Raw genomic sequence first — 27,019 nt, forward strand, 5'->3', positions numbered from 1 at the left:
ATCGGAAATTTACTAAGATTTCCGAAAAAACAATCACGGAATCTAATCGAAATGGAAAATTTGATACAAATCGTCACTACGATCGGATTTTCTTATTGCTTTTTCGGGAATCGTACAAAATTTCTGATACGAAACGAACTCGTGTTGAGGCCGATTAACTCAGATTTGTATCTTGACAGTTGTACGTTGTAGTTGTACAGGCTTTTTTTATTTCTCGTATCAAGAAAAAGGAATAAGAATCAAAATGGCAGTAAAATCTCTCACTTTTTTTTACGTTTTCTTTAATTAGTTACAATTTTTTATATATAAATCACCTATCTCGAAAAAAGAATTAGCTTTTTCAAACAAAAAAAATGTCATGATAGAATTTGCATGATATTGCTTATGATTTTCACCCATCTAGATCAAAGTTCTTTTAAATGACATCTGGAATGTTTTACTTTCCAATATTTTTGACAGCTGTCATTTATCGAAAAAAAAAATATTCTTGAAGAAAGCTGAAAAAATATCAATTTGCAAATCAATTTTGTTAAATAAAATATAAAATATATAATAAAATAATGTCTAGTGAAACCGAAGATAACAAAAGTATCAAATCATCAAAACATAAATCAAAGAAATCATCGAAATTTGTTTTGAAAACAGTAAAATTTCTACGAAATAATTGCACTCATGGCGAAATTTATTCATACATTGATGGTTTGCATGATCAACTTAAAAAACAACAAAAGAAAATTAAAAAATATAAAGATAAAATTAAGAAATTGGTATGGAATTATAAATTTAATAATTTTAAATAAGATTTGAAATTTTTGAAAATTAATATTTACAGACAAAGAAAATACACAATTTGAAAATTGAGAAAAAAGATTCTCCCCCAAATGAGAAGAAAACGTCCGAGTCTGTGGTTGAAACAATAGTTGAAAAAAAGGAAGACGCAGGTAAGTGATTAAAATGATATTTTTTAGATGCATTATATTTATGAAAGTCAAGACCACGAAAGTGTTTGGTTCCCAAGAGGATCTTTTCGACAAAAAAAACGCCGATAAATACGTTTAGCTCTTGTACATGATTTAATTGGAAAAAACATCGATTGGTACTCGTATAATTGCAAGAGTTCTGAAAAAACTTATCAATCGAAATTCCTTTTGCCCTGATAGTAGGTATACATCCCATTATTCTAAAAAGTATATTTTCTACCCTGCAAACGTTCTTAAGCTTTTCCATATTTGCTTCCCACTTTTTAAGTAAAGACTCCGGGTGAATGGAAAATGCCATTTATTTTCTTCACTCTCCAAGTATTGACTGGTACTATTTAATTTCGTTTTAGTCAATGCAGTTGAAAACATTACCAGCTAAAAAAAAAAAATATTTCCAAAATGTTAGCTTCCCAGCAAACATTTTGGTGAAGGTTCAGATTTCCTTCAGTAAATCTAAAGAATACTTTGATTACTTATTATTAAAGCCCAGTTTATTTTCTTAAAAAAAATAACTTTTTTTTCATAAAAAGCCTACTGAAAGTAATTTAAAAAAATAAACAAACTGAGTGAATTAAAAGAAAATAATTTTTAAATAAAAAATTAATTCAAATGAATTAAAAACCTTTTCTGGAGCTTTCCATTGTAACGTATATGAAATTTTGGCATGTTTTTTGGTGTTTGAAATAGATTTTAAGTGCCGTAACAGTTTTTAGATCGATTTGAAAACTTAGAAATAATTTTATATTATCTCTTCTATGTAATGAAGCGTCCACAAGTCGCAATTTAACAAATAAAGTTACCATAAATTAGATACATATGTTGCGTAACGTATGCGACATTAGGTCCACCACGTTTAAGCGTTTATTTTGACTTAAAACTTGATGAAACGTTTGGCTAGGTGAATATCGATTTAGGAGTTAAGTCCGCAAACACTTGTTAACTCTTGATAAAGAGTTTTCTGCCTCTAAAGAAGTTTTTCATTGCAATAAATCCCATCTATTACTCTTTTTCCTAATTATAAAAAGTTACCATTTTTCATGGAATGCTCCTTCTGAGCTATTGTGGTTAAGAAAAGAACAAATACATAGATAAAGCTCAGAAAAAGTTTTAGTTCATTTAAATTAATTGTTTATTTAAAAATTATTTATTTTTTAATTTACTTAGTTTGTTTATATTTTTAAATTACTTTCATGAAAAAAAAAAGTTAATTTTTTTTAAGAAAATAAACTGGGCTTTAATAATAAGTAAACAAAATTAATACTTATTTATGTGTTTTTTTTTTTAATAAAATGATATGAAAGTGAAAAAAAAAAAAACAACTGAAAAAACAAAGAAAATTGGGTTCGATGCAAAATTGCGGAGAAACGGTTGTTCACAGAAAAAAAAAGTTTTGGAACAAACATAAACTGTAATAAATTCTTGATTGGTTGTAAAAAAAAATCTTTCAAATCAGACGTAGTTTGGGGAAGATAAAGCCAGTTAAAGGAAAAGGGAGCAAAAATTATAAAAACCGTCCTAACTCGAAAACGGGACGAAAACGAGAAAATTACCTCTTAAGTTTTTCGACTTAAAATGACCTCAGGAATCCATGGTTTTCGTTTGGGGCGGTGACTGTAGGACACCTTGTACATCTGAATCAATACTGAATGAAGACAAATTGAAAAAAAGTTAAAATTATGATAATTGAAACCCTATATATGTACATTCATTCAAATGAATCATGTTTTGTTTGTTTAAATGATTCCGAAAAGGTTCATTTATTGGCCACCAAACTGAATATATAAGAGCCTTATTTACATTCATTTTAATTGAAGATTTTTGAATCATAAATAAGTCATAAAAAAATTCATATTCGAAGTCATGTTACCCAATGTTTCTGATCCAAATGGAATCATAAATGAGTTCATTCATGGATGTTTTCTTCACTTTTATGAATCATTTATGATTCATTTCTGAAATGTTTGCTGGGTTACAACTAATTGCAATGCGACTTTGGGAGTAATGGATTTGATGGTAGTCTGAAGCAATATCTGGAACAAATCTATAAGGTTTTCATATTAATTTCGTTTTTTGTAAAAAGCCAAGAGCTCATCAAATTTTGATCTTTTGATAGACTCAAAAACCAAGTACAGGAACTTCAATTATTTATTCAAATTGTATAAATTGGCTTTCTAAATTTAAAAGCAATTAGCTATATATAAATTTTTGTAGGTAAATTAAAAAGATTTTTAAGCGCAGACTTTTATAGTTCTGTTCCTTTAGATCAAAAGTCGACATCTAGTACAAGTGGTACAATTACCGCCTTAAAAAACTTTTAAATGTAAAAAATTCGGCTCATAAAAGTTATTAACAATTTAATTGTATGAATGACTATGTAGTTTTCTGTCGTTTAATGAAAGAGTTTGTATCCCTTTCTAAGTTTCTATATTGCAAGTATATTCAATCAATTGAATCTAAAGTAAAATTTAATCGAAATCAGTTTTGGAATTTTATTAACACAAAGCGCAAAAGTGTAGGTTTCCCTGGGACAATGCATTTTAATCAGAGCTTTTCCTGTGAATCTGATAAAATCGCTTATATGCTTGCTGATTACTTTCAAAGTATATATAATTCTACCTATACTGGTTAGGTAAATGATGACTATCTTAAATCTATGCCATCCATTATTGAACATTCAGCCTTAAAAATTGATGGAGCTGATGTACTAAAACTACTTAAAGGGTCTGGCCACCCTGGAAAACTGAAAAATGCACTGTTTTTAGTTAATAAAACCAAAATTATGGGCCAGAATAATTCTTAAGGGTTTCAAGAATAACATGGTAAAATTTTGTTTCAAAATATTGAAAAATGGCGCTGGTATAATGGTTGCCGTGGATGGCCCACACTCGAAACGCATGGTCCTTGTTCCACCTGGTACTTGGTTATGGTACATCTGAACAAGAAAATCACAAAATCAAGTTATTCTTAAGTAGTATGGCTACAATGTAGCGTAGCCGTTTTCTTAGAAAAATTATGGTGAGCTGACAATTTTTTTTTTTTTTTTTTTCATTTTTTACCAACATTTTTCAAGCAAAGACATTAATAAAAAAAAAAAAAAAAACTAATGCAGTTATCAAAAAAATTCGACGCCACAATTAAGATATTGTATTCAAAAATATCCAGTTAAAATTTGAAAGTAATCGGATGAGTAGTTTCCGAGGTCTCGATGGTACCAGGTCAAAAAATTTAGTTTCAAGATAATCGCCAAGGAAAGAAAATCGGCCGCCCGCAGTAGCTTAATCTTCCAATTGACAATTGCCTGTAACTTGGCCTATTTTGAATGTTTCTATTCGTAATAGGTCTTAAAATATTCATTACAATTAAGCGGTTATTTTAAAATAAATGAAAAATAAATAAACGAAAACAAATTCCAGGGTGGCCAGTCCCTTAAGGAATTAGAACCCAGTCATAACTTGATATTTTAGGCTTTTATCCCTGTCTGAATTAACGAACTTATCTATAAACTCTTTATAAGAAAATAAACAAATTCATACAGTATACACAAGAGGCAATTTAAAAATCCTATATAAGTCGTAACCTATTTGTAGTCATTGATGACATATGTTCCAAATTGATTCACGTTACGTCTAGTGTTTCTAAAGCAAGCCATCTGAGTTCTCCTATCTTCCTTTTATTTATAAGTGATGTGTTTAACATTCTTAAATTTTGCAAATGTCTCTTATTAAATAAAATAAGTGTCTGCAAATTTTGCAGACGACATAAAGTTTTTTGCTGTTATTTCTAGTGTCCATGATTGCTTACTCTTTCCAAATGACTTAGATGAATTTTGTTGGTGGTGTAACCTTAATGATCTAAAATTAAATATTGATAAAGGTGTTTCCATGTTCTATAATTTTGAAAAACGTAATCTCGAATTTCAAAAACACAGAATATTAGAAATCTAAATCTTTAATAAAAAATTCCGGATAAAAATTGTCAGTACAAAGTACTAATGTAATATTGCATATTGCGGATGAATAGCAACGATTAAATTTATTTCACAGAAATTTATTTACATATTTAAATTAAAATAACTTTAATTTAGAACTCCCACACGAAGGTCTGCAAATTTCACATCCCTTCCATTTTCCTGAAACGGTTGTAATTTCATTGGAAAGAAATATGTATTTTATAACCATTACCAAGGCTCATAGACAGACTCCTTTTTACTTGTAGCTGAAAACATAGTTTACCAATCTGATCTAACATTAATTAGATTTTTGACTTTTAAATAAGTTACGATTTACGAACTGCATTACTATGTTTCTTTTATTTATGTATTCACTAAAAAAAATTATTTCTTTTCTTTCAATACTGCCTTCCAAATTCAAGTACCTGCACTGAATAACATTGAATACATTGAATACTATTTCGCAACTAATGCAGTTATTATCATAAAATTAAACCCCTTTTTTGCAAATCTCTTGCTAGTTGAAAAAAAAATTTCATTAAGGTACAATTTCATTTTTGTTCAATTCTCTCATTAATAAGGCGCAAATAAAAGAAACAATTTAAAAAACAAAAAAGCTCTTATGCAAGATATTAAATTTGACTAATTTGTCAAAATAAATCAAGACGCATTCAACTCTCTGAGAATACAAGACAAAAACTAAATCAATTTAACAAATTTCATTTGTTAACTTTCGATCTTATCTCTTTGTTAGATAACCTCACCCAACAAAAATATTGAATATAATCTCTTTAACCTTCACCTCTAATCCTCAAGTTGACAAAGTTTTTAGAATATTTTTGTTTTTTTTTTTATTTCGGCACCATGACCATCAATATACCACTCCGATATAATATAACCTTAACCATAACCACCCATGTAATAACAACAAATATCATAAATGCAGAGATACGCCAAAGCTCTTATCAATTTATAGCTTCGAATTGATGTCCAGGGCTTATAACACTTAAACACACATAGTGCATTTGTGAAAACAATTCATAAACACACAAAAAAAAATGTTATGCCACTTTCTCAGCACACGCTAAGACACAAATTCGATTATTATCAATCCAGCTACTAAAAATTTAGATTATACTAAATCCTACACTAAGCTAAAATCATTGTCTCTATAAGATAGTTTCATAATTAGTGCTTAGCTGTGCTTCAGTGTTTCGAATTAAACGACAGTTGTTTTTAAGAATCGGACAAGCCAACATGTCTAATAATAATATTAAGCGCAAATGTCGGGCTCTTATGGAAGAGTTCATACTCGACAATACCCAATTACTTGAAATTAATCGAAGATTCCTAAATGAATTGAATCGTGGCTTATGTAAAAAGACACACGACCAAGCTGATGTTAAGTGTTTTGTAACTTACGTTCAGGATCTGCCAACAGGAGAAGAAATTGGCAGATATATGGCATTGGATTTGGGTGGCACCAATTTCCGAGTGCTGCTGGTGACCTTGAAGGCACATCACGAAGCTGATATAGAATCAAAGACCTATGCCATATCCCAGGAAATTATGACAGGTCCAGGAGTCGATCTTTTCGATCATATAGCTGAATGTTTGGCCGTGTTTATGAAGGAACAGGATTTGATAGATGAGCATCTTCATCTTGGATTTACATTTTCATTTCCATGTAAACAAGTTGGACTCACTAAAGGATATTTGATTCGCTGGACTAAGGGATTCAACTGTCCTGGTGTGGAGAATGAAGATGTTGTGCAACTGCTGAGAGAAGCTATTAAACGTCGAGGAGATATTAACATATCAGTTGTAGCCATTCTCAATGACACAACAGGAACTTTGATGTCCTGTGCCCACAGAAATAAAAACTGTCACATTGGAACGATCATCGGTACCGGATGCAATGCCTGCTATCTGGAGCGTGTGGAAAATGTTGAACTCTTCGACAGTCCACCAGGTAAACCTTACGTAATTGTCAATGCCGAAATGGGAGCATTTGGAGAAAGTGGTGCCTTGGACTTTGTCCGAACGGAATACGATCGAATTATCGACAGAAATTCGATGAATCCTGGCAAGCAAATCTATGAAAAAATGATATCCGGCATGTACATGGGTGAGATTGTACGATTGGTACTCCTAAAAGCTATCGAGCAAAAAATTCTCTTACCCAAGGGTGGAAAACAAATCAAAAACCTTGCCAAACCAGAAAGCTTCGAAACCAGATTCGTGTCGGAAATTGAAGCAGACAATGAAGGAGAGTATACGAATTGTAAAAAAATTCTCACCGATTTTGGCTTCTCCAAACCCACCAATGAGGATTGCGCCGAAGTGAGATACATTTGTGAGTGCGTATCGCAGAGAGCGGCCCATTTAGTTGCTTGCAGCCAGGCAACAATGATAAATAAAATCGATGAAGGTCACACGACTGTGGGTGTTGATGGAACAGTATACAGACTTCATCCAAGATTCAATGAATACATGGAAGAGAAAATGAAGGAATTGGTTAATCCAAATATTGGATTTAATTTGATGCTCTCTGAAGATGGATCGGGACGTGGTGCTGCTTTAGTCGCAGCCACTGTTACTGATTGACTTTTTGAGATTGTTTTGAGTAGATTATAAATTTTTGTTCGTAGTTGTTTAGCTAAAAAGTACTTGCATGTGTTTTGAAGAAAAATATAAAGAAATTATTACAAAATTTGATTTCTTTTTTATTGAAAAAGGATTGTTTTTGTGTTTTAAATTGCTTCGTTACATTCAAAAATGGTTATGTAATTCTTTAGAACAGTAGAGAGTCAGTTTGTCTGGAAAAATCTCGATTATCAATCAAATTTAATCACAAAATTCAGTTGTATAACAAGTTCAATTACACAAAATTTCTATATCATTGTTTCTATTTTTTGAAAGCTGTGAATTACTTTCGATCAAGATCGTGTGTGTACCTTAAAAAAAGAATTTTTTTGAAACGAATTGATAAGATGGATTTATTGTTTTGTTGATAAGAAGTTAAGGTTAAATGATGATCCCAAAGTGAATATATAAAAAAATTGCATAACAATTAAGCTTATCAAAAAATTTTATTAACACTAACTTGTATTATATAATAGTGCTATGGAAGTCAATAAAAAATAAACAACATTTTAAGAGGTTTCTTCAACTATATAATCGATTTGTTTTACAATTTTACATTTAATTGATTTAGTATAAAGCTTAAGTGATAAAGAATATTGCTATGACGTTTGCTAAAGAGGGCTTAGGTCACAAAGTAAGGTGTTACAGGCAATGTAATTAAAAAAGATTCTCGTGTCATTATTTTGGAAAAATATTTGTGTTACTGATACTTTTTACCGATAGTTTTTTACACCAAAAAAAGCATAAAGATATTTGCTATCTTTGCTTTGATATTAGAAATGTTAAAAATTGAAGCTAATTTAAAATTTGTTTTGAAGAAATTTGAAAGTCATTCATCATTTTATAAAATTTAAATAAAACCAATCACGTCTTAATTTTTACACTTTATAGATAGGTCGTGTTATCAAATATGTTTTGGTATACTTCATTTATTTATTGGTCCAGCAAACAAGAAATAATGTTTTAAACGTGCTGGGTGATAACGATTTAGAAAAAGCTAAATATTTAAACAAATACTATACAACAAATCAATTGTAAATTGAACGTAAAAAAAAGTAATAAAATAAAAATATAAAAAAAAAGCTTGCTGCAAATTTAGTTCCTATAACTGATAAGATAAGGCTAGAAAGCTTAGAAATATAAATAGACAGAAGATAGTTTTTTTGCTGAACAAAATTTGATTTATTTATAAATAAGTATGTAAATCATTAACATGTTTTTTGGACTGAATAGTGCAAAAACCAATAAACAAAACATTCTGACGTCCTTGATCACGTTGAATATTATGACTGCTTTAAGCTTGAAATCGGATGAGTTCAACGTTTCTCATGCCTTAATATTTAAGAAAATTTATTGACATCAGAAAGCTGATTTGTGATTGTCAGTCCATAAAGAAGGTTTGTTTGATTTACAGATTTTTAAAGAAATGGCATTAGTTTGAGTAAAATTTATTTTATCGGTTGAAAAAATGTAAGAGTTATTTAGCCCGATGAAGAAACAGGAGTTTGCAATCATCCTGAACTACGCCGCCATTTTATCATTAAAAAATTTCACATACGCCTATTCTGTTACCTATTGATCTACTTAAGGCCAATTTGTCAGTAATCAGTTAAACAATCAGTTAGTACTTATTTCCCAGATTGAAATCATCCTAAGGAATATTCTCAACAAAAATAGTGTGTTAAAGGTTTTTTAAAGAACACAAGAAAACAAAAACAATTATATGAATAAAAATGAATGAAATGAATAGCTAAGTGGGTGATGGAAAAATTCAATATTGTTATCTGATTGTTAATGAGCCTAATATCTTTATTCGTCAGACAGTTAACTGACTGTTTATTAGGAGACTTAAAAATCGGATAGTATTAATAAAACTATACAAACTCCAAAAGAAAATAATGTTTCTCCTTTGTTTTATACGTTGATGAGAATGACACTCGATTTCTTTCCTACAAGGTGTTATTACCGCTTAATACTCTTATTGTAAAGTAAAATGTATCATACAAAAAAAAATACAATAATTTTGTTTTGTTTTTTGTTCTACAATATGCAGTTCAACCATTGAAATCAATGATTTAATCAGATAATTTAGGGAATTGCATATTTTTTTCCAATCAAAATTAACTACCAGTAGACAGCAGATACTAACTGTATAAAGAAGATTTTTTGTGTTTTTTTTCATTGAACCTACATAAATATATAATTATTTTTATTCTTATTTTTATTTTGTTTTAGAATTGGTGAAACACTAAATTAATATTTTACCACATTTATTTCATACCCCACCAATTTTTCTTTGTAAAGTATTAAAAGAAAAAAACTAAAACTAGATAAAATAAAACTCTTATTTTTCTTTTATATATATTTTATTAAGTTGCTTGTCAGAATTTTTTGAGTTAATATCTTTAACATTCACGATCAAATTGGTTAAATATAGTTTATCGGATTTTATAATTAATTTATGATATCGTACTTCCCCTAACAGTACCTATCAAATTTCTTAAAAAGTAATATTCATTCAAAAACTAATTATGAATCTCATAAAATATTGCCAAAATAAGAAATCGATTTATTGAACAATTTGGAAAAAACTAAAACGATTCATAAAACATTTATAACTGAATTAAAAATTTGCGTTTTCGGTTTAACCAACTTATACTGGTTAATTGGACGTGGCTTATTTTATTCAAATTGATTGATTTTTAAATATCAATATCAAACATTTTAATCAATAAACTATTTATTTTGTTCTTTTTTTCGCTTAACAAAAGCAATTCATTGAAGAATTAATATTGGTTGTCAAATTCAAATCATACATATAAAAACATTCTTTTAATTTTGATAAAAACCGATCATATGATACACGTACGAGTTGTAAAAGAATAATATAAAAATGAAAAAATAAAAGATATGTCGAACATGCTTAAAATACATTTTGACCAAAAAAATTAATTATCAATTTATTGGTATTGTCTGTGTTAACAGTTCAATCGTCGATAAGGTACATATTTTTAAAGGAAGTCATAAATAATTTTAAAATTCCCAAAAAGTTAACTTTTATGATCATTTTTGTTGAAAAGATATAAGAGAGTCTAATCTGTTTGTCTGAACTTAATGAATGAATGGTCAATAAAAACCTTTTTAAAAACCCAAAACCTGTAAGACAAAGATTTTTTTTTCATTCATTCAGAAATTGACTTGACAAATCGATTTAATTTTAAGTTAGTTTTATCTGCAGCTCATCTTCAGCAAAAAACAATCGATACTGAGGCTTGAAATACATTATTTGAATTAAGTAATTACACTTTATCAATTTCCAAAAAATCGGTTTGGTTTAAATTTTTGTGCGACCCAAAGCCGATTTTTTTCTTAAGTGACTCGCATAGTTTATTAGATTTAATCAATGTGTAATAAAACATTTATCCTATTTCACCACAAAAGATAAAACATTCATTCAAAAATGTATGCCATTTAAAAATTGCTAATAATTCATAAAATTTTTTGCAAACAAAAAAACTTGAAACCCTTTAAATTGTTTTATTATAGCCCTGAAATAAAATTAAAAAAAAAAACTTTTTGAAATGCAGTTCGTTCTGAAAGTTATTTATATTTTTTGCAATTTTGGGTGCCAATTTAAGAAAAAATAAAAAACATTCTTTCAGTTATGATTAAAACCTATCATAAGATATCAGTATGTTAAAGAATAAGTTTAAATTGCAAAAACAAAAAAATATAAAACAATAAATCGAATTGTCAAACAAGTTTTTTTTTTTTTGAAAATGAAATATTGATATTGTCTGTGTTAACAATTCAATCGTCGATAAGCACTTTTCAGAAAAAGTTTAAAATACCAACCTGGTTCAAAAATGTCCCAAAAAGTTCATATTTATGACATTTTGAGTACGAAAACGTATAAACTTTGTAGCTTCCATTAAAATAAATTAAATAATTTCAAATACAGATTTTTGAACCTCAACCAAATTACAAAAAATAACAGTGCCTTCTTGTGAATACTTTTCTTTTATTGAAAAGGTTAAATTTTTTCTCCTTCTTCTTGTATCAAAAAAGAAATAACTTGAGTCCTTAGCATACATTCTTTCTTACTTGCTATAAAATACATTCACTTGGTAGCCCTCTGATCTTGGTCTATATTTTATACCAAGTAAATATCTTCATGTATATGTAGTATTTTTCCTTCCATCAAAAAAAAACTTTTTGACACAATTTTCTAATCTTTATTTAAATTAACTAATTTAAATTATTTTTATTTTTCTTCATATAGATAACAATTTAGTTAACAAGAATTCTTAAACTAATTTTATCGAGAATATCAAATTTTATACAGCAACAGTGGCGGCGACCAGCGCAGCTCCACGTCCCGATCCATCCTCCGATAGCATCAAATCAAATTCGATACCCGGCTTGACTAGTTGCCTCATTTTCTCAAACATGTAACCCTTGAATTTAGGATGCAGTCTATATACTGTGCCATCAACACCCACCGTCACAAACGGTTCATCGATCTTATTTATCAACATAGCTAACCCACATGCTACAAGATGGGCAGCTCGCTTCGAAACACACTCACAGATATACCTTACATCGGAACAGTCATCATCTGTTGCATTACGAATACCCAATCCAGCTAGAATTGCTCTGCAATTTGTAAAATCACCATTGGGATCAGATTCAATATCCGAAACGAATTTAGTCTCAAAACTTCCAACAATCTGAAGACGTTGTGGTTTCCGTCCAGAATCAGTGAAAATAAGCTTTTTATCGATCGCCTTTAATAAAGCTAATCTAACAATCTCACCCATGTACATGCCTGAGATCATTTTTTCATAGATTTGCCTTCCGGGATTCATTGAGGCTTGATCAACAAAACGATCATACTCCGAACGGACAAAGTCCAACATTCCACTCTCACCAAAAGCTCCGAATTCTGTGTTAATGATGACGTGAGACTTGTCCGAAGGCCCGTCATAGAGGTCAACGTTTTCCACACGTTCCAGATAACATGCATTGCAACCGGTTCCAATGATTACACCGATCTTGCAATGTTTATTTCTATGAGCACATGACATGAGTGTTCCTGTGGTATCGTTGAGTATGGCAACGACAGATATATCAACTTGACGACGTTTAAGTGCATCTTTCAGCAGCAGCACAACATCTTCGTTTTCTACTCCCGCACAATTGAAACCTTTTGTCCAACGGACAAGAATTCCCTTAGTCAAACCCAACTGTTGACAGGGAAACGAAAATGTGAATCCCAGATGAAGATGTTCATCTACCAAATTTTGCTCCTTCATAAAGGTGTAAAGGCATTCAGCAATATGATCGAAAAGCTGGACCCCAGGACCAGTCATGATTTCCTTGGGTATGGCAAATATCTTTGATTCCATGTCGACTTCGTGATGAGCCTTCAAGGTCACCAGCAATACCCGAAAATTCGTTCCACCAAGATCTAATGCCAAGTATTTTCCGACTTCTTCTCCAGTTGGAAGATCTTGAACGTACGTTGGAAAGCACTTAACGTCGGCGTTATCATGGGTCTGAGCACACAAACCACGATTGATTTCATTTAAGAACCTCCGACTAACCTCAGCTAGCTGAGAATTATTTAGAGTAAACTCTTCCATCAAAGTACGAACTCTAGGTGTTTTAGCAGACATGTTGATATGTGAAATTCTAAAAGACAACTGTCGTTCAGCTCAATGAGCTCAAGTGCCTAGTACACACAATCACTTTGCTAATTACTCCTCGAAAGTATCTAGATAACAAATAACGATACTTTAATTTTTTTCTTTTCTTTCTATCTTTTATAGATTTATTAGATTTTTGTTAAGAGTTAAGGGGTTTTAATTGTTGTTTGATTAAGTCTGCTTATCGCACTGAACGGACAAGTACCGGATAGGATCGGCGGCGGTGGTGGTTGTGGAACTGGATTTGTAGTAAATTTCAAGAAAAATAAATAATATCAAGTAGTCTTTAGAAACGACTTGTAAGATAGCAGCAAATTGTTGGTATTCTACCTGGGCTTACAGTGGGTTTTTTGTTAATCAAAGTATTTTTCAGAATAATTGGTATGACACTACTTTATATAGGCTTTGGTAATTCCCCTTTTGTGAGACATTTCCGATTTTTTATTATCGATATTTTATTAATGAATTTAAAAGTAAAAATTAAAGTATGTATCTAGTATCTATAAGAAACTGCTTCACAAGGTAATCGACTTTGAGTGGGAAAACGGAGTGATGCACTTTTTGTTTGTTTTATCTTGACACTCAATTGTGGGGCATAATTTTTAAGCAATTAATATGAAGTACTTTGATTCTCTGAAAATAATGAAAGCTTTAAATTAGGTTTGTAAAATATTACTATCTAGTTATGATCTTATTTCGACACTTGGATGTAACCAGCTTCGGGGTCAGTCTCGCAGTTTCGTTCCCTGTTGTTACGTATGCTACGGGGGCTATCTTTAAGGGATTGATTAATAAAAGATTCAAACAACCTTCAGAAATAATAAATCTTTTTTAAAAGAAGAAGAAAACTTTAACAAAATTTGAATTAATGATAATATTTGAACTACATTCTATTGTTTTTGTTGAATAGTGCTTTTTTGGCTACTTCCTTCTATAAGCAAATACGTTTCGTCGTAATTTCTCGACTTCATGAAAACTAACATGAAAATATTGTTCGTATGTTTGATAATCATCATTATCATTATTATTATAATTATTTTGTTACTGTTGGATTAAACTACATATTTTTAATCTGTTCATTTCTTGTGAATGCTACAGTTATACTTTTTCAAAGAATGTCTTAAGAAGTTGTAATTTCTGGTTTTGAAAATGAAAATATTCCTTAAAAAAACACAAACTCTGTTTGGATGGATGGTATTTCAAAAATAGGGGGTGCAGAAAAAAACTACGTTAAATATAGAAGATATTTTGGCTTGTATTTTCAATTTTCCTTGGCAAACTTAAACATGCGTTTGTCTTTAAAAAAAATTTTCGAGGATTCATTTGCAGTTGGCTAGAATCATACTTGATTATTATTCGAAGGCAATAAGTAAATAACGTTTTGAGTAACTCAATGATCTCAAGGATCCGTCCTTTGTACCATTCTTTTTTTGTTGTTTGTATCAACTCATCGCATTCTCTCCTTCTCCTTTCTCTATTACACCTACATTCATTAGGGCGTCCCTTATTTCGAACAAGGGTGAATTTTCATGTACACAGGTTCAAAAATATCTAAATAATTAAAAAAGAAATATTCCCAAAGTTTCAAATCTCAATCATTATATTTACCTGTGCTAATTAATTTTCAATGTTTCCATACAAAATATCGATATATTACAGGAAGTTTTGAAGTAAAAAATTTTCAAAATAAAAACAATTTTTTTAATGCACTCTTTTAGTACTTAAGACATTTACAATTTTTTTAAAGTAAAACACTTCAAAACTAAGTAGCTATAATTTATCGATATTTTGTATGGAAACATTGAAGTTAATTTGAAACTATGGGAATATTTTTTTTAAATTATTTAGAAACTTTTGAGCCTTTATACATTTTAAAATTCAGCCTTCTTTATATGCCAGTTATTATTCCTTATTTATTTAAATGAAAGCTAATTTCTTGGAAAGGTAGTTTTCAAAAAAAAAAAAAAATAATATATACATATATGTATATTTATATAAATTATATAAATGATTATATATACAAACAATTCGTTGAAATAAAATTAGTAGTTTGAAATAAAATCTGATTAAAAAAAAAAATGGTACCATTAATAATGATTTTGAAAAAATTTTTTTCATTAAAAAATAGACGCTGTATAAAAACTAAGATTTGAATTATTTTAACAAAATCGTTGGATCCGTTTTTGAGAACATTAAAATTTTCAAAAATTGATATATGGCAGGTACCGTATTTTGGTAAAAAAAAAAAAAATTAATTCAAAAAACCCCTCTGAAGAGTGACCAAAAAACGCTAAATATGTATCAACTTTGATGTTAAGCGATCCATCCGTTTCGGCTGTAGCTCCTCATACAGACTTTCCGACTTGCGGACTCACTTTTTTGGAATTCTCTATCGTCGTAATGTCATGCTGGATTGATATTTTATTTTTGTGACTCTCATATTTGTTGTGTGGGGAAAACTAGGACCTGAAAAATTAATTAAAAAAAATTCTGTTAGCTTTCTTCTAACGATAATAATTCAAAAACGAATAAACGATAAAATATTTCTGACTTCGGTTTCGAGTTAAGCACACAAAAAAACCTTTGAAAAAGTAAAGTTCAGTCTCAAAAACACCTTTATTGGCCAGTTTTATTATCATTCTCAAAATATTTTAACTAAATTAAACTATTAGCTACAATATTGTCTACAAAAAATTATATAAGATTATGACAATTCTGACTAAATTGGGAAAATCATTTAATTGCCGCCAAATAATGGTGAATTTCCTTATTATATCTAAAAAATACTAATTAAAAACCGTTTTGACATTCTTCCACAACATAAAACAAATACTATAAAAAAATTAAAAACGGATACGCAAACTTGAGTTTTTTTTTCAAGATTATAATCTAATCGCTGTTGTGGCGGTTTATAATTATTGTCAGGTGAAAAGTTAACCCATTCACTTGTGGTGCTATATAATTCTATTTTGTTAAATTTCTCACCTGTTATCTTGGTTATAATTCATAATTCGTGTTAACAGAGACAAATATTTGTTAAAACTAATTGTAAATAAAATGCAGTATAAACAAACATGCATGTCAGGGATAAGAGTTAAGTTGTTATGGATTAGCTTTTGTTATGCAATTGAGGAAGAGTTGTAAAATCATGTAAACTTGAGTGGCTACGGTGTGTTGTTACGACGGTTTCTATCTGCTTAAGGTTTAATAGATAGTTAATAAAGCTGCTTGTCTAATATATGTAGTTACCTACGTCAAAAAATTCTTACTTAACTGAACGGTTTAAATAACCCATTTGGGCCGAATTTCTCTGCAGAAAACCAAATTTTTAACCAAATTTTTGACTTGACCTACTCAAAACATAATTTATAATTAAGAAATTTGATTTGAAGTAAAATTAGTGTCGAATAGACATAAACTCATACTTTTGTATTAACGTAATTTTGTAAAAGTTTTAAAAAAGTTTTCTTTTCAAACTTAAAAAATTGGTATGCAATTTTTATTTTTATTGTCTCAGTAACTCAAAAAATTTTAAAGAATTTTTTCCAATAAAAATGAGTCGTTTGCGAGAAAGTTAAAAAAAATATGTATTTTTTTTATTTTAAAATTGAAAAAAAAAAAAAAAAATTATTTATTTCTTACTTTTAAAAATTAACAATATATTGTTAGACAGTTAAAAAAATACGTAAATATTAATTTTAAAATATTAAAAGCAGTGTCTGAACTAAATATCGGTAAAAGTTCTCAAAGTATAAAAAATAAATTAAAAAAAAATGATTTATTATATTGATTTTAAACAAGAACAATTAAACCAAAGATAAAACTTTGTCAAATGCTGATACAGTTGTCAGAAGGGATTAACAATTTTTTTTTTGAGGTTCAATAACAATTAATTGCAGAGATAAGCTTAGTCATGACCATGACCTTAAGATAAATTTTGCATTAGGCCAAATAAGGTTTTCAGTAAAAAATAAATAAGATTGACTCTCTTATCAAACCAATATCTCTAACACAGTTAATTTTCATTCATAACAGACAAAAAAACACCCTTTTGTATCTCGTGTGACGTGAACTTGTTTACCTTATCGCTCGCAGTATCAAGTTTTTATATCATTTTTTTTTATAGGAGGGCCTGCAGAAGGTGTGTGTATTCTAATAATAGAAACCACCTTATTTAAGTGATAATATAATTCGAAACACGCGTTATGTTAAAGATTAAGTTTTTATCAAAAATAACACTTGCCAAAGATAAATAAAACATGTAAACATTATGTTTTTTGATATGCATAAATCTTTTTTTTTTAACATTTTATCTATTTTGTGTCATTTAAGTTCTTTTAATTAAAACGCATTTTTTTCCTAATATTTTGCAGTCTTTGTTGGCTCATTTTTTATCAAAACATCCTCTACTTAACAAAGTCAAATCAAGGTTAAAAAATTAAATTTTAATTTTTGGAATATTTTATCCAATTTTGATAAAAGACTATAAAAATGATATCTCAAAAGTTAAATGGTGAAAGTCCAAAGTAGACAATATTTTAATTCCATAAACCGACATTTTTTTTTTTATATCGATTTCTTTTCGATAATATTTCTTTCGTTTTTTAATTCCTTCAAGTAAGGCATTCATAAAAAGAATTGAAATTTAGATAACAATCAAAGCTGGAAATTACTGGTATAGCCTTATCACGAATTTCCTTGCAGTAATCGGTAAATTTTTATGAATAAAAAAAAAAACTAACACTGAACTCTTTTGTAATGAATAACAATTTGTAGGTAACAGATTTTCGACAAAAAATTAGATTTCGTGATAGCTTGTTAATAAGAAGTTGGTCAAAGGGTTAAAACTAATTTTATAAAAAATACATAATATGAATTTGTGTTTTAGAAAGAAATCATTTTCAAGATTATGTATTTGTTTTTTGTCATTTTGGGAACGAATTTCAAGTGTCTTTACTACCTTTTCTAAAATAAGATGCTTCAAAATGTTTTCATTAAAATTTTCATCTTATATGCTCCTTTAGAAGTAGGTACTTATTTGTTTAATAAAAAATGTTTTTTTTTATTTGTCAAAAGTAAAAAATTGCACTTTTTCGTACTTACGTCTTAAAAATTGAGTTATTTCTATGATTTTTTTTTTTAATTTCCTTATACTTACCTACACTGTGATGTTTTTTTTTAAATAGCTTTTTGAAACAAGTACGATATTGAAATTATGGCTTTTTTTCCATTTAAATAGGCATTATTATTAAGCAATAAATAATATCTAAATGAAATTCTCTATATTATGCATGAAAATGTTACTTTTATAAGTTAAAACAAATCATCTTAACCCTCTGTCGGCACACGGGTGCAAATTTGGCAGGACAAAAATAGAAAGTGGTCACAAAAAAGTGTCTTTATAAGGGTGAAAATATTGTGAATACAATATTCGAATTCCTCGGAAAATTCTACATCAATTTCATGTATGATTCTCTATAAAATAGTGAGACCGAAAAAAGTTCTAGCGACATGAAGAAGTATAAACCAAATTCGCAAAAAAAGAGGTGTGCCTACAGAGGGTTAATCAAGTGTGTACAGACATTCTTGAAACCCCCTTTAGTTTTTTTCAAAGCCTTAGACATTTTGGTGATGTCTTTATTTGTTTAAGAGTTATAATTTTTTCAAACCGAAAAGTCAAAATAAGTCGCTGTGCGCCGTTAAATACACTCTTATCAGCGTAAATGATTACCACTGCATTTGTCTTGTGAGATACGATCGCATTGTTCAGATGTTCCTTTAATTCTGAACTGAACTTAACTCTCAGCAATGCTATTCAAATACATAAATGACGTAAAAGGACAATTGCGTCTTCATATTTGCGTAGGTTAGTCAAAGAAGACTTAAGTCGTGATTAATAAAAAATTACTCGGCGCAGATAGTAAGAAGATTGCCTAAAAATGGATTTTTTGGAAATTTAGGAAACTTTTCTGTTTTTTATTTCAAAGCGAAGTTAAGTCGCATTCCATTTTGATTCCTGATTTTTTCTAAACTTGCCTGGTATTATTTCCAACATTTCTCGATTATTTTCCATTATTTTTTTTTCTATTGAGCTCCAAATTCCGGAGCAACTTGTTCCATCCATCCTTTCATTGTTTCATTCATTCATTTCTTATGAAAAGGATTGTCTGTGATTGCTTTTTTATCTCGAAGGTCGAAGGTTTTCTTTTTTTTATTTTCTTACAAGAATCACAAATTTAAATTTAATATAATATTCAATGAAGTCCTTCATATTGCCATAAAAAAGAATATTTATTATTTTTTTCATTTCTTATTTAATTTTAGAACCAAAACCGCCTTTAACGTTAGCAGAAGAAATTCGTGAGGCAGCTGAAGCTGCTCAAAATGATAACGGATTTGTTTATGAGCCCACATCAGGCCTTTATTACGATCAACGAACGGGCTACTACTACAATGCAGTAAGTTAAAAATATTCAAATCACGAATTAAAACCTTTTCAAACATATGTATTTTGTCTCCACAGGAATACGGCCTCTACTACGATGGCAGCAATGGATGCTATTACAAATACGACCAAGAAAATAACAAATTTGAATTTCATTCTCAAGTAGAAGTTCAACAATCCGAAGAAGCTGAGAAGGTATAATACTATCAAGCATCTATCCCCTCCTCCAATTCCATTTCATGATTTAAAAAAAACTACTATCACAAACCATTTTTAAAATAAATTTCTTTCTTTTTCTAGGTTTATGACAATTACGTAATTAGTAAACTCTTAGATAATTTCTCAAATCTAAAAATTGACCAGATGCGTTCACTCGCATCAGGTAAGAACTCTGGCCAGAATTAAGGATGAAAACGCGGATTTCTTTTTTTACCTTACAGGCTGATGATTTAAATGGAGAGAGTCGTGACAGTCATGAAAGTCGTCAAAAGGAATCAAAGAGAAAGGCAAAAAAGAGAAGACGTCTAGAAGAGAAAGAGGAGAAGAAGAAAACCTCACAAGATGAAGATGAAGGATCCAAAGACTCTAAAGAACGTGAAGATGGTGAATTGAATTCGAGTGCAAGTAGTGATAGTGATGATTCTGTGGAAGAACTTAAAGAAAATGGCCAGTATCAAGGTAGGTTTAGGTTTCGGATTCAGAATAAAAGAAATCCGCGTTTTTACTCCACGATTATTAAATCTTTCTATATTCCAAACTCATTTAATGAACAATGAATATGTTTTATTTTAGATATTGCACGAAAATACCCACCGTCCCTTAGGATTATTGTTCAAGAAACCAATTTGGACAAACTTCAGGAAGGAGCTCTTAATCTGATTACATTCAAAGGCGGAACTCTTGGTAGAGAAGGTGACCATGATGTGATTATTCCTGATCTTAACGTCTCAAAGGTAATTTTCATCTTCATTTCTAATGATTACCAATTAATTCACTTCTCTGTTCTTAGTTTCATTTAAAATTTACTTATGACGAAAAACGAGAGGTCTACACCTGTATTGATCTTGGTTCGAGAAATGGAACTCTTTTAAATGGCAAACGAATGTCAAGTTCGAAACAAGAAAGTGATCCTATGGACTTGGTTCATGGGAGTGTAGTCCAGTTGTCTCAGACAAAGCTTTTGTGTCATGTTCATCCTGGTAATAGTACATGCGGGCAATGTGAACCGGGTTTGTTGATGGAATCCAAAGAAGAAGCTTCAAAAATTGTCACATTGTCACATAAGCAACAACTCAAGAAGTTGCAACAGAAATATGGACTTGAAAATGAAAGTGAGTTTGAATTGATTATCTTTTGTCTCAAGGTTTTTAATGAAACTCTCTTTTTATTTGAAGAATTTGTAGAGAATCGTAAAGCAGCTGGTTATAATGATCGAGCTGCGACCAGGCGTGTTAAAGTTGGTAGTTCTAACGACAAAGAAAAGACTGAAATGGCCTCTGTTGACACGTAAGTGACTTGAATAGTTTTTTCAAAACATGATTTTTATATACATAACATCTCCATCTTTTACAGTGAAATATCGAGTGAAAATAAAGGTTTTAAAATGCTTTCGAAACTTGGTTGGAATAAAGGTACAGCTTTAGGGAAAGCTGATTCTGGTGGTCTTTTAGAACCTGTAAGTTTTTTTTTTTGTCTAATTAATTAAAGAAAGTAATACAAAGTAATTATTATTATTTTTTTTTTTTAAGATTTCTGTGAATTCGAATGAAGGTCACAAAGGATTAGGATGCGAAGATTATGTACCAACTTTAGTTTCCACAAAGATGAGCAAGAAAAAATTGGAAACATGGAAGAAAACTCAAGAACGTTACAATAAAGTATCAGAAGTTAATGTGTTCAGTAGTAGTGATGATGAAGATCTACTTAGTTAATTTATTTTTTTTTTTAATAAAGTCGCATTCAATGAATTATAAACGTATGCGTGAACAAAATATTGAGTGTTTTTTTCTTTTTGGTCTGAGGTAAGATGCCACCAGAAGGGCTGCCTGCCCACATATGTATTTAAAAAGTGTTTTATATTGGTACTGGAAGGAAAACATCAAAAACTAAAATAAGAAAAAAATATTTTCAATAAAAACACACTTGTAAAGAAATCAATCCAATTCTCATTAATTACGTAGATGGTAGTACTAGATTTTCATTTGTGCTTGGTAGTTAAATTGAGCTTCGTCTTGCCAGGCTAAAAGATGAAGTTGAAATTTTGAGACCGCGCCATAAAATTAAATTGGTTCGCGGGTTTAACTATATTTGAAAGTTTGATCTTCGAAATGAAATCAAGGGCCAAGTTCTCTAACTTGAAATTCTGCGGTGATTGTTTCAAGACAAAAATCAAAAATTTGAATTCTTTTTATTCAGGGGGACGTGGTTAGCTGCCCAATTCCGATCAATAAATGAAGTGCATACACAATGCAGTTTTGTTACTATTCAATGGCTTCACTAAGGATACAAACAAATTCACATCATCAGCCCTAAGTAAAACCATATTTGCCCATGGACGTCTAAATTTAAATTTATCTGTCGAAAATATGGTGTTTTCGTATACACCACTTCAGTAGTAGAAGAAAATAACGGTTTTTCAAATATTACTCAGAAATGACATGTAATTTCGAAAAGTGGTACAGCAATTTTAGGTTTGGTGTTTTTTAAAAAATGTTTTCAATTTTATTTGTAAAATTTGACCAATTTTTTAGTGTATAAATTGAATATTTTTTAATTCAATTTAGTTGACAAAAAAATAATCTTATTTTGTAAGAGTTTGACCCGAAAATCAGCAATTTTTGACTTTTGGCCACCTGAAAAAAAAAGTTGATTAGAAGTTCGATAATAATATCGTGGACACAAAGCCAAAACCACGAATCTGCAAAATTGTAGTTTTGAGGAAAACTTCTTCCATGTTTTGCAAACTCGTGCAACGGATATTGATAATTTAATCTCCTAGGCAACATATGTATGGAAGATTGGGGTCGTTGAAGTGAAAAAAGGATAATTAAAAAATTAAAATGAAAATGTCCAAAAATGCATTTTCGTGATTTTGGGTTTGTGTTTGTTTTAACAGATTCGATATATCACAGGTATATTGGTTGCGATATAAAATTTCCTTTAATTTCAGCCTTAAACCTCTCTTTTGAATAAAATGCTTTCCAAAAGCATTATTGTTTAGTTTTGTCTCCTTCCATTTTGCATTTCTTTGTACCTGGAATTTTTTTTTCCTGTGAAATAAAAACCAAATTCTCTTCTTTTTCAAGTTTTATTTGCATAATTAATTTGTATATCACTACACAATTTATATTAATAATTCATTTGTTTTTTTTTTTTTTTGTTTTTATTTAATTTTAAAATTTTCAATCAAATTCAATTCTATTTAAATACGAATAACAGAGTTTACTAAGTTGTTAATCTATCAGTCAATAAAACACTATTAATATTAAGATGTATACATAAATTAATTACATTTTTTTATAACAATTATAATTAGATTCAAAAAATAATAATAATAATAATAATATAATATAATAATAATAGAGATTTTATGTTATCACCAATATTCTGTCTGATTTTATATAAGTTAGATAAATACAAAGACAATGAAACATCAAAAATTGTTTATTATTAAAAACTATTTAAATAAATTCATATTTCTTTTTTTTTTTTATTAATTTAATTATTATTTATTTAAGCAAGAATCGGACATGATATATTATTTTTTTTATTGAACTACTCACTAAATTACATTTAATGATTATGTGATTTTCTTATTATTTGAAAAGAATTGTATTTTTTTAATACTTTTGAAATTGTTTTATACTTGGACATTTTTAAGTTAATTTGGTGCCATTTATTATTATTTTACCAAGCTATCACCGAAAAAAATAAATATGAAGATAAAATTTGAGAAATTAAAAATAAAATAAAAGCAAATAAAATAAAATTAAGTATCTTAAGCATTTTTAAGTACATTTATATCCAATGGAGGGGTTTGTTTTAAGGATAAGGATAAGCCTCTAGTCAAATAAATATTTTATTTTTACTACACAACTTATAAAAGATTCCTAAATTTAAATAAATAATTATTTTGTTTATATTTTACAAATTATTAATTCGGGTTGGTTGTTTTTTTTTTTTAACTTTGTTTACTGATTAGTTAAGAGGAACGTTAATTTAATGAAAATAAATTATAATAAAATAATATATTTTTTTAATAATAATTATTATATAATGTAGAATTATAGAGACTTCACTTGGCATAGAGAGTGCGATTGTTTTTAAATGGATTCAATAAATTTAAGTTATCATTTTTTTTTTGTTAATTTATGGTTTACATTCACCAATTGATTTTATATCAATAAAGAGACCAGTTTGACATGAATCCTTTTTCATTTCACACCATGAGTTATAAGTACGATTATTATTTCCGCAAAGTTTTCCTTCTTCATAGCGAATATTCTGAAAATAAAGAAAACATTTATTCAACTACATGAAGTTAATAGTCGAGTAAAATTAAGCATTAAAATTGGTAAAATCTCGAAATCCAGGGAAAGTCGATGAATCTGTAAAACGAGTATATGGCTCAGGCGCGGATCCAGAAATTTTGTTTGGGGGGGGTCATAACACTCTTTAATCTCACTGACCGAGATGAAAAAAAAAGACAACCAAATTCAAATTTTTATAAATATGTTTTTAATTTGAACAAAATCATTTACATATAAATCATTTACATATAAATTATTTATGTACATATAAATTATGAAAACTTAACAAAAAAAAACAAAAAACTTAGTTGAGATTGTGTATTGGGCTGGAATTGTTTACCATTAAAAGGTCACTAGAGTTGGTATTGTTTTTACATTTGAATAAACCTTCACTTTTGGCTTCGAAAGATATTTTTTGGTATTTTAAAAAAAATGTAGGTATTCTATATTTATTTTAAAATATGATAGGTAAAGGTAATTAGAAGACATAACATAGCTTTAAATTTTCTTAAAAAAAAATAAATAAATTAAAGAGAGATAAACTAAACAAATGTGATGTGTTTGTTACGTGGCTAAGGCAAAAAAGTGACAATATGATTGATGTTAGGAAAGTTATGATTTTTATCTGCATATGCATATGCATTCAAATAAATCGAAATTATTTTTTTTTTATTTTGTACTCCAAAAAATCGATTGCTAGACACCTCTAGAATATGCACACCAAATATGAACTCTTTATATTAATGGGAAGGTCCTCTGCTTCGCAATTTTCCATTTTTACATCAAGCTTTTACTAAAAAAAATCATTTTTATCATTATCATTAATGACTTTTTAGCAAATTTCTTTACAAATTCTTGAAGGAAATTGAACGCTCTAAAAAAGGCGCCTTGAACAATTTTTTGTTTATCTAACCGTTTAATATATATTTGAGGTCCAAATATCGAGAAAATCTTTAAAAATTCGTATTTTGTGCTTAATTTTTTAACAAATTGAAGACATATTCTTGTAAGAAACAGATTGCTCCACAAAAAAGGTCTTGGTAACTTTTTTCATTTATCTAACCATTCTAAAGATGTTCGAGGTCAAAGTTAAAATAAATTATAAAAACATTTTTTACTTTTAAAAATTTTCCAGTTCACTAAAAATTTATTATTTTCAAATTACCAAGATGTATTCTTGTAGACGATTCAACGTTCTACAAAAAATTCCTTAACATCAAATTGATTGTTTTAACCGTTTAGAAGATATTTGGATGATTTGGATACGAATATCTTCTAAACGGTTAAAGCAATCAATTTGATGCTAAGGAATTTCTTGTAGAACGTTAAGCTCCTACAAAAATACAACTTGCTAATTTAAAAATAATAAATTTTCTCGGCTCGTGTGGGTCGTAGAGAGCTAATTTTTTTTTTTAATTGTAGATAATTTAAAGGACTACAATAATATTTTATTTTAATAGCCAATACTTGCAGCGTTTGCAAAATAATAATGCAAGAGTTTGCTAAACAAAAAAACGACTTTGATTTAATATTACTTATTTTTTATTTGTTTCAAAAAAAAGATTGTGCACTAAATTGATAGAAAATGTTGTAACGAACAATTCATTCCTTTCATTTTTTCTTTAAAATGTAGGACATGAACAGGGCTACAAAATAGGCCAGAAAAATGTCAATCATGATATAAGCTTTTTTCGAAATAATGACAAAAATGTGTTTTTTAACAACAAGAATTTGACTTTAAATGGCTGCCATTTTATATTTACTCACTCAAATACAATGAAATTACATACAACGATAGAAAATATTATAAGGAAGAGAATGTATGTTTATTTTTTGGTCTACGACAATCTGGAGCAAAGATATTAGCTTAGAAGTAAAATATCCCAAAAAATGCATTTTTGTGAATAACTCCGCTAAAAAGAATGATCAGGTAGTGAGAAATTGGGTTTACGCCTTTTAAATATACCCCTATCGATCCATGAAATAAAAACAGACAGTGCCTCTCAGCGCAAGGTCAAATGACGCTTTGACTGGAGTAATTCTAAAAAACTTAAGAAAACTATTAAATTATAAATTAGCAAAATTATTAAGAATACATATTTGTATCTTTTTTATATGTATTTAATTTAGTTTTATTTTATATTTTGAGAATGTATGCTTGGAGTTTTGGGGGGGGGGGGGGGTCATGCTTTATATTGACTTTATGAAACCAACCTTTACAACTGAACAAAAATTAGCAAAATTATTAAGAATACATATTTGTATCTTTTTTATATTTTATTTAGTTTTATTTTATTTTTTGAGAATGTATGCTTGGAGTTTTTGGGGGGGGAGGGGGGTCATGCTTTATATTGACTTTATGAAACCAACCTTTACAACTGAAAAAAAATTAGCAAAATTATTAAGAATACATATTTGTATCTTTTTTATTTTTTTATATGTACCTATTTAATTTAGTTTTATTTTATTTTTTGAGAATGTTTGCTTGGAGTTTTTGGGGGGGGGGGGGGGGGGGTCATGCTTTATATTGAATTTATGAAACCAACCTTTACAACTGAACAAAAATTAGCAAAATTATTAAGAATACATATTTGTATCTTTTTTATATTTAATTTAGTTTTATTTTATTTTTTGAGAATGTATGCTTGGAGTTTTGGGGGGGGGTCATGACCCCCACGACCCCCCCCCTAGATCCGCCACTGATATGGCTGCATTATTAAAAGGTCAAATAAAAAAGTTAAAAAAAAAAAATGTACCCCTCT

At 28.9% G+C, this 27,019-nt stretch overlaps 4 protein-coding genes across 6 annotated transcripts in view; 2 read left to right on the forward strand and 2 right to left on the reverse strand.

Moving 5' to 3' along the window:
• The first annotated feature begins 484 nt into the window (after nucleotides 1-484).
• Nucleotides 485-21,678, forward strand: LOC129906774 (angiogenic factor with G patch and FHA domains 1). Of its 3 annotated transcripts, XM_055982685.1 has the most exons (11): nucleotides 485-767; nucleotides 833-941; nucleotides 19,608-19,741; nucleotides 19,807-19,923; nucleotides 20,029-20,043; nucleotides 20,169-20,406; nucleotides 20,521-20,681; nucleotides 20,738-21,059; nucleotides 21,123-21,234; nucleotides 21,301-21,403; nucleotides 21,477-21,676. In XM_055982685.1, the coding sequence occupies exons 1-11, from the start codon at nucleotides 561-563 to the stop codon at nucleotides 21,657-21,659; spliced, it is 1,701 nt and encodes a 566-aa protein (XP_055838660.1). In that variant the 5' UTR covers nucleotides 485-560; the 3' UTR covers nucleotides 21,660-21,676. The 3 variants fall into 3 exon arrangements, with proteins under 3 accessions (XP_055838660.1, XP_055838662.1, XP_055838661.1); XM_055982687.1 differs by lacking the exon at nucleotides 20,169-20,406 and having other exon boundaries at nucleotides 20,029-20,110; nucleotides 21,477-21,678; XM_055982686.1 differs by lacking the exon at nucleotides 20,029-20,043.
• LOC129906779 (hexokinase type 2-like) lies at nucleotides 6,122-8,038 on the forward strand. The gene has a single exon (XM_055982697.1). The coding sequence runs from the start codon at nucleotides 6,187-6,189 to the stop codon at nucleotides 7,534-7,536; it is 1,350 nt and encodes a 449-aa protein (XP_055838672.1). The 5' UTR covers nucleotides 6,122-6,186; the 3' UTR covers nucleotides 7,537-8,038.
• On the reverse strand, nucleotides 11,788-13,285 carry LOC129906780 (hexokinase type 2-like). The gene has a single exon (XM_055982698.1). The coding sequence runs from the start codon at nucleotides 13,251-13,253 to the stop codon at nucleotides 11,913-11,915; it is 1,341 nt and encodes a 446-aa protein (XP_055838673.1). The 5' UTR covers nucleotides 13,254-13,285; the 3' UTR covers nucleotides 11,788-11,912.
• Nucleotides 21,679-24,095: 2,417 nt separating the features above from the next.
• LOC129906797 (uncharacterized) overlaps nucleotides 24,096-27,019 on the reverse strand; it is a 135,211-nt gene continuing 132,287 nt past the window's right edge. The window contains 1 exon segment of the mRNA XM_055982722.1: nucleotides 24,096-24,231. Within this exon segment, the coding sequence (XP_055838697.1) occupies nucleotides 24,097-24,231 (135 nt within the window). The 3' untranslated portion in view covers nucleotide 24,096.

This window comes from Episyrphus balteatus, chromosome 1 (genome assembly GCF_945859705.1).
Source record: "Episyrphus balteatus chromosome 1, idEpiBalt1.1, whole genome shotgun sequence".
Lineage (NCBI taxonomy): Eukaryota > Metazoa > Arthropoda > Insecta > Diptera > Syrphidae > Episyrphus > Episyrphus balteatus.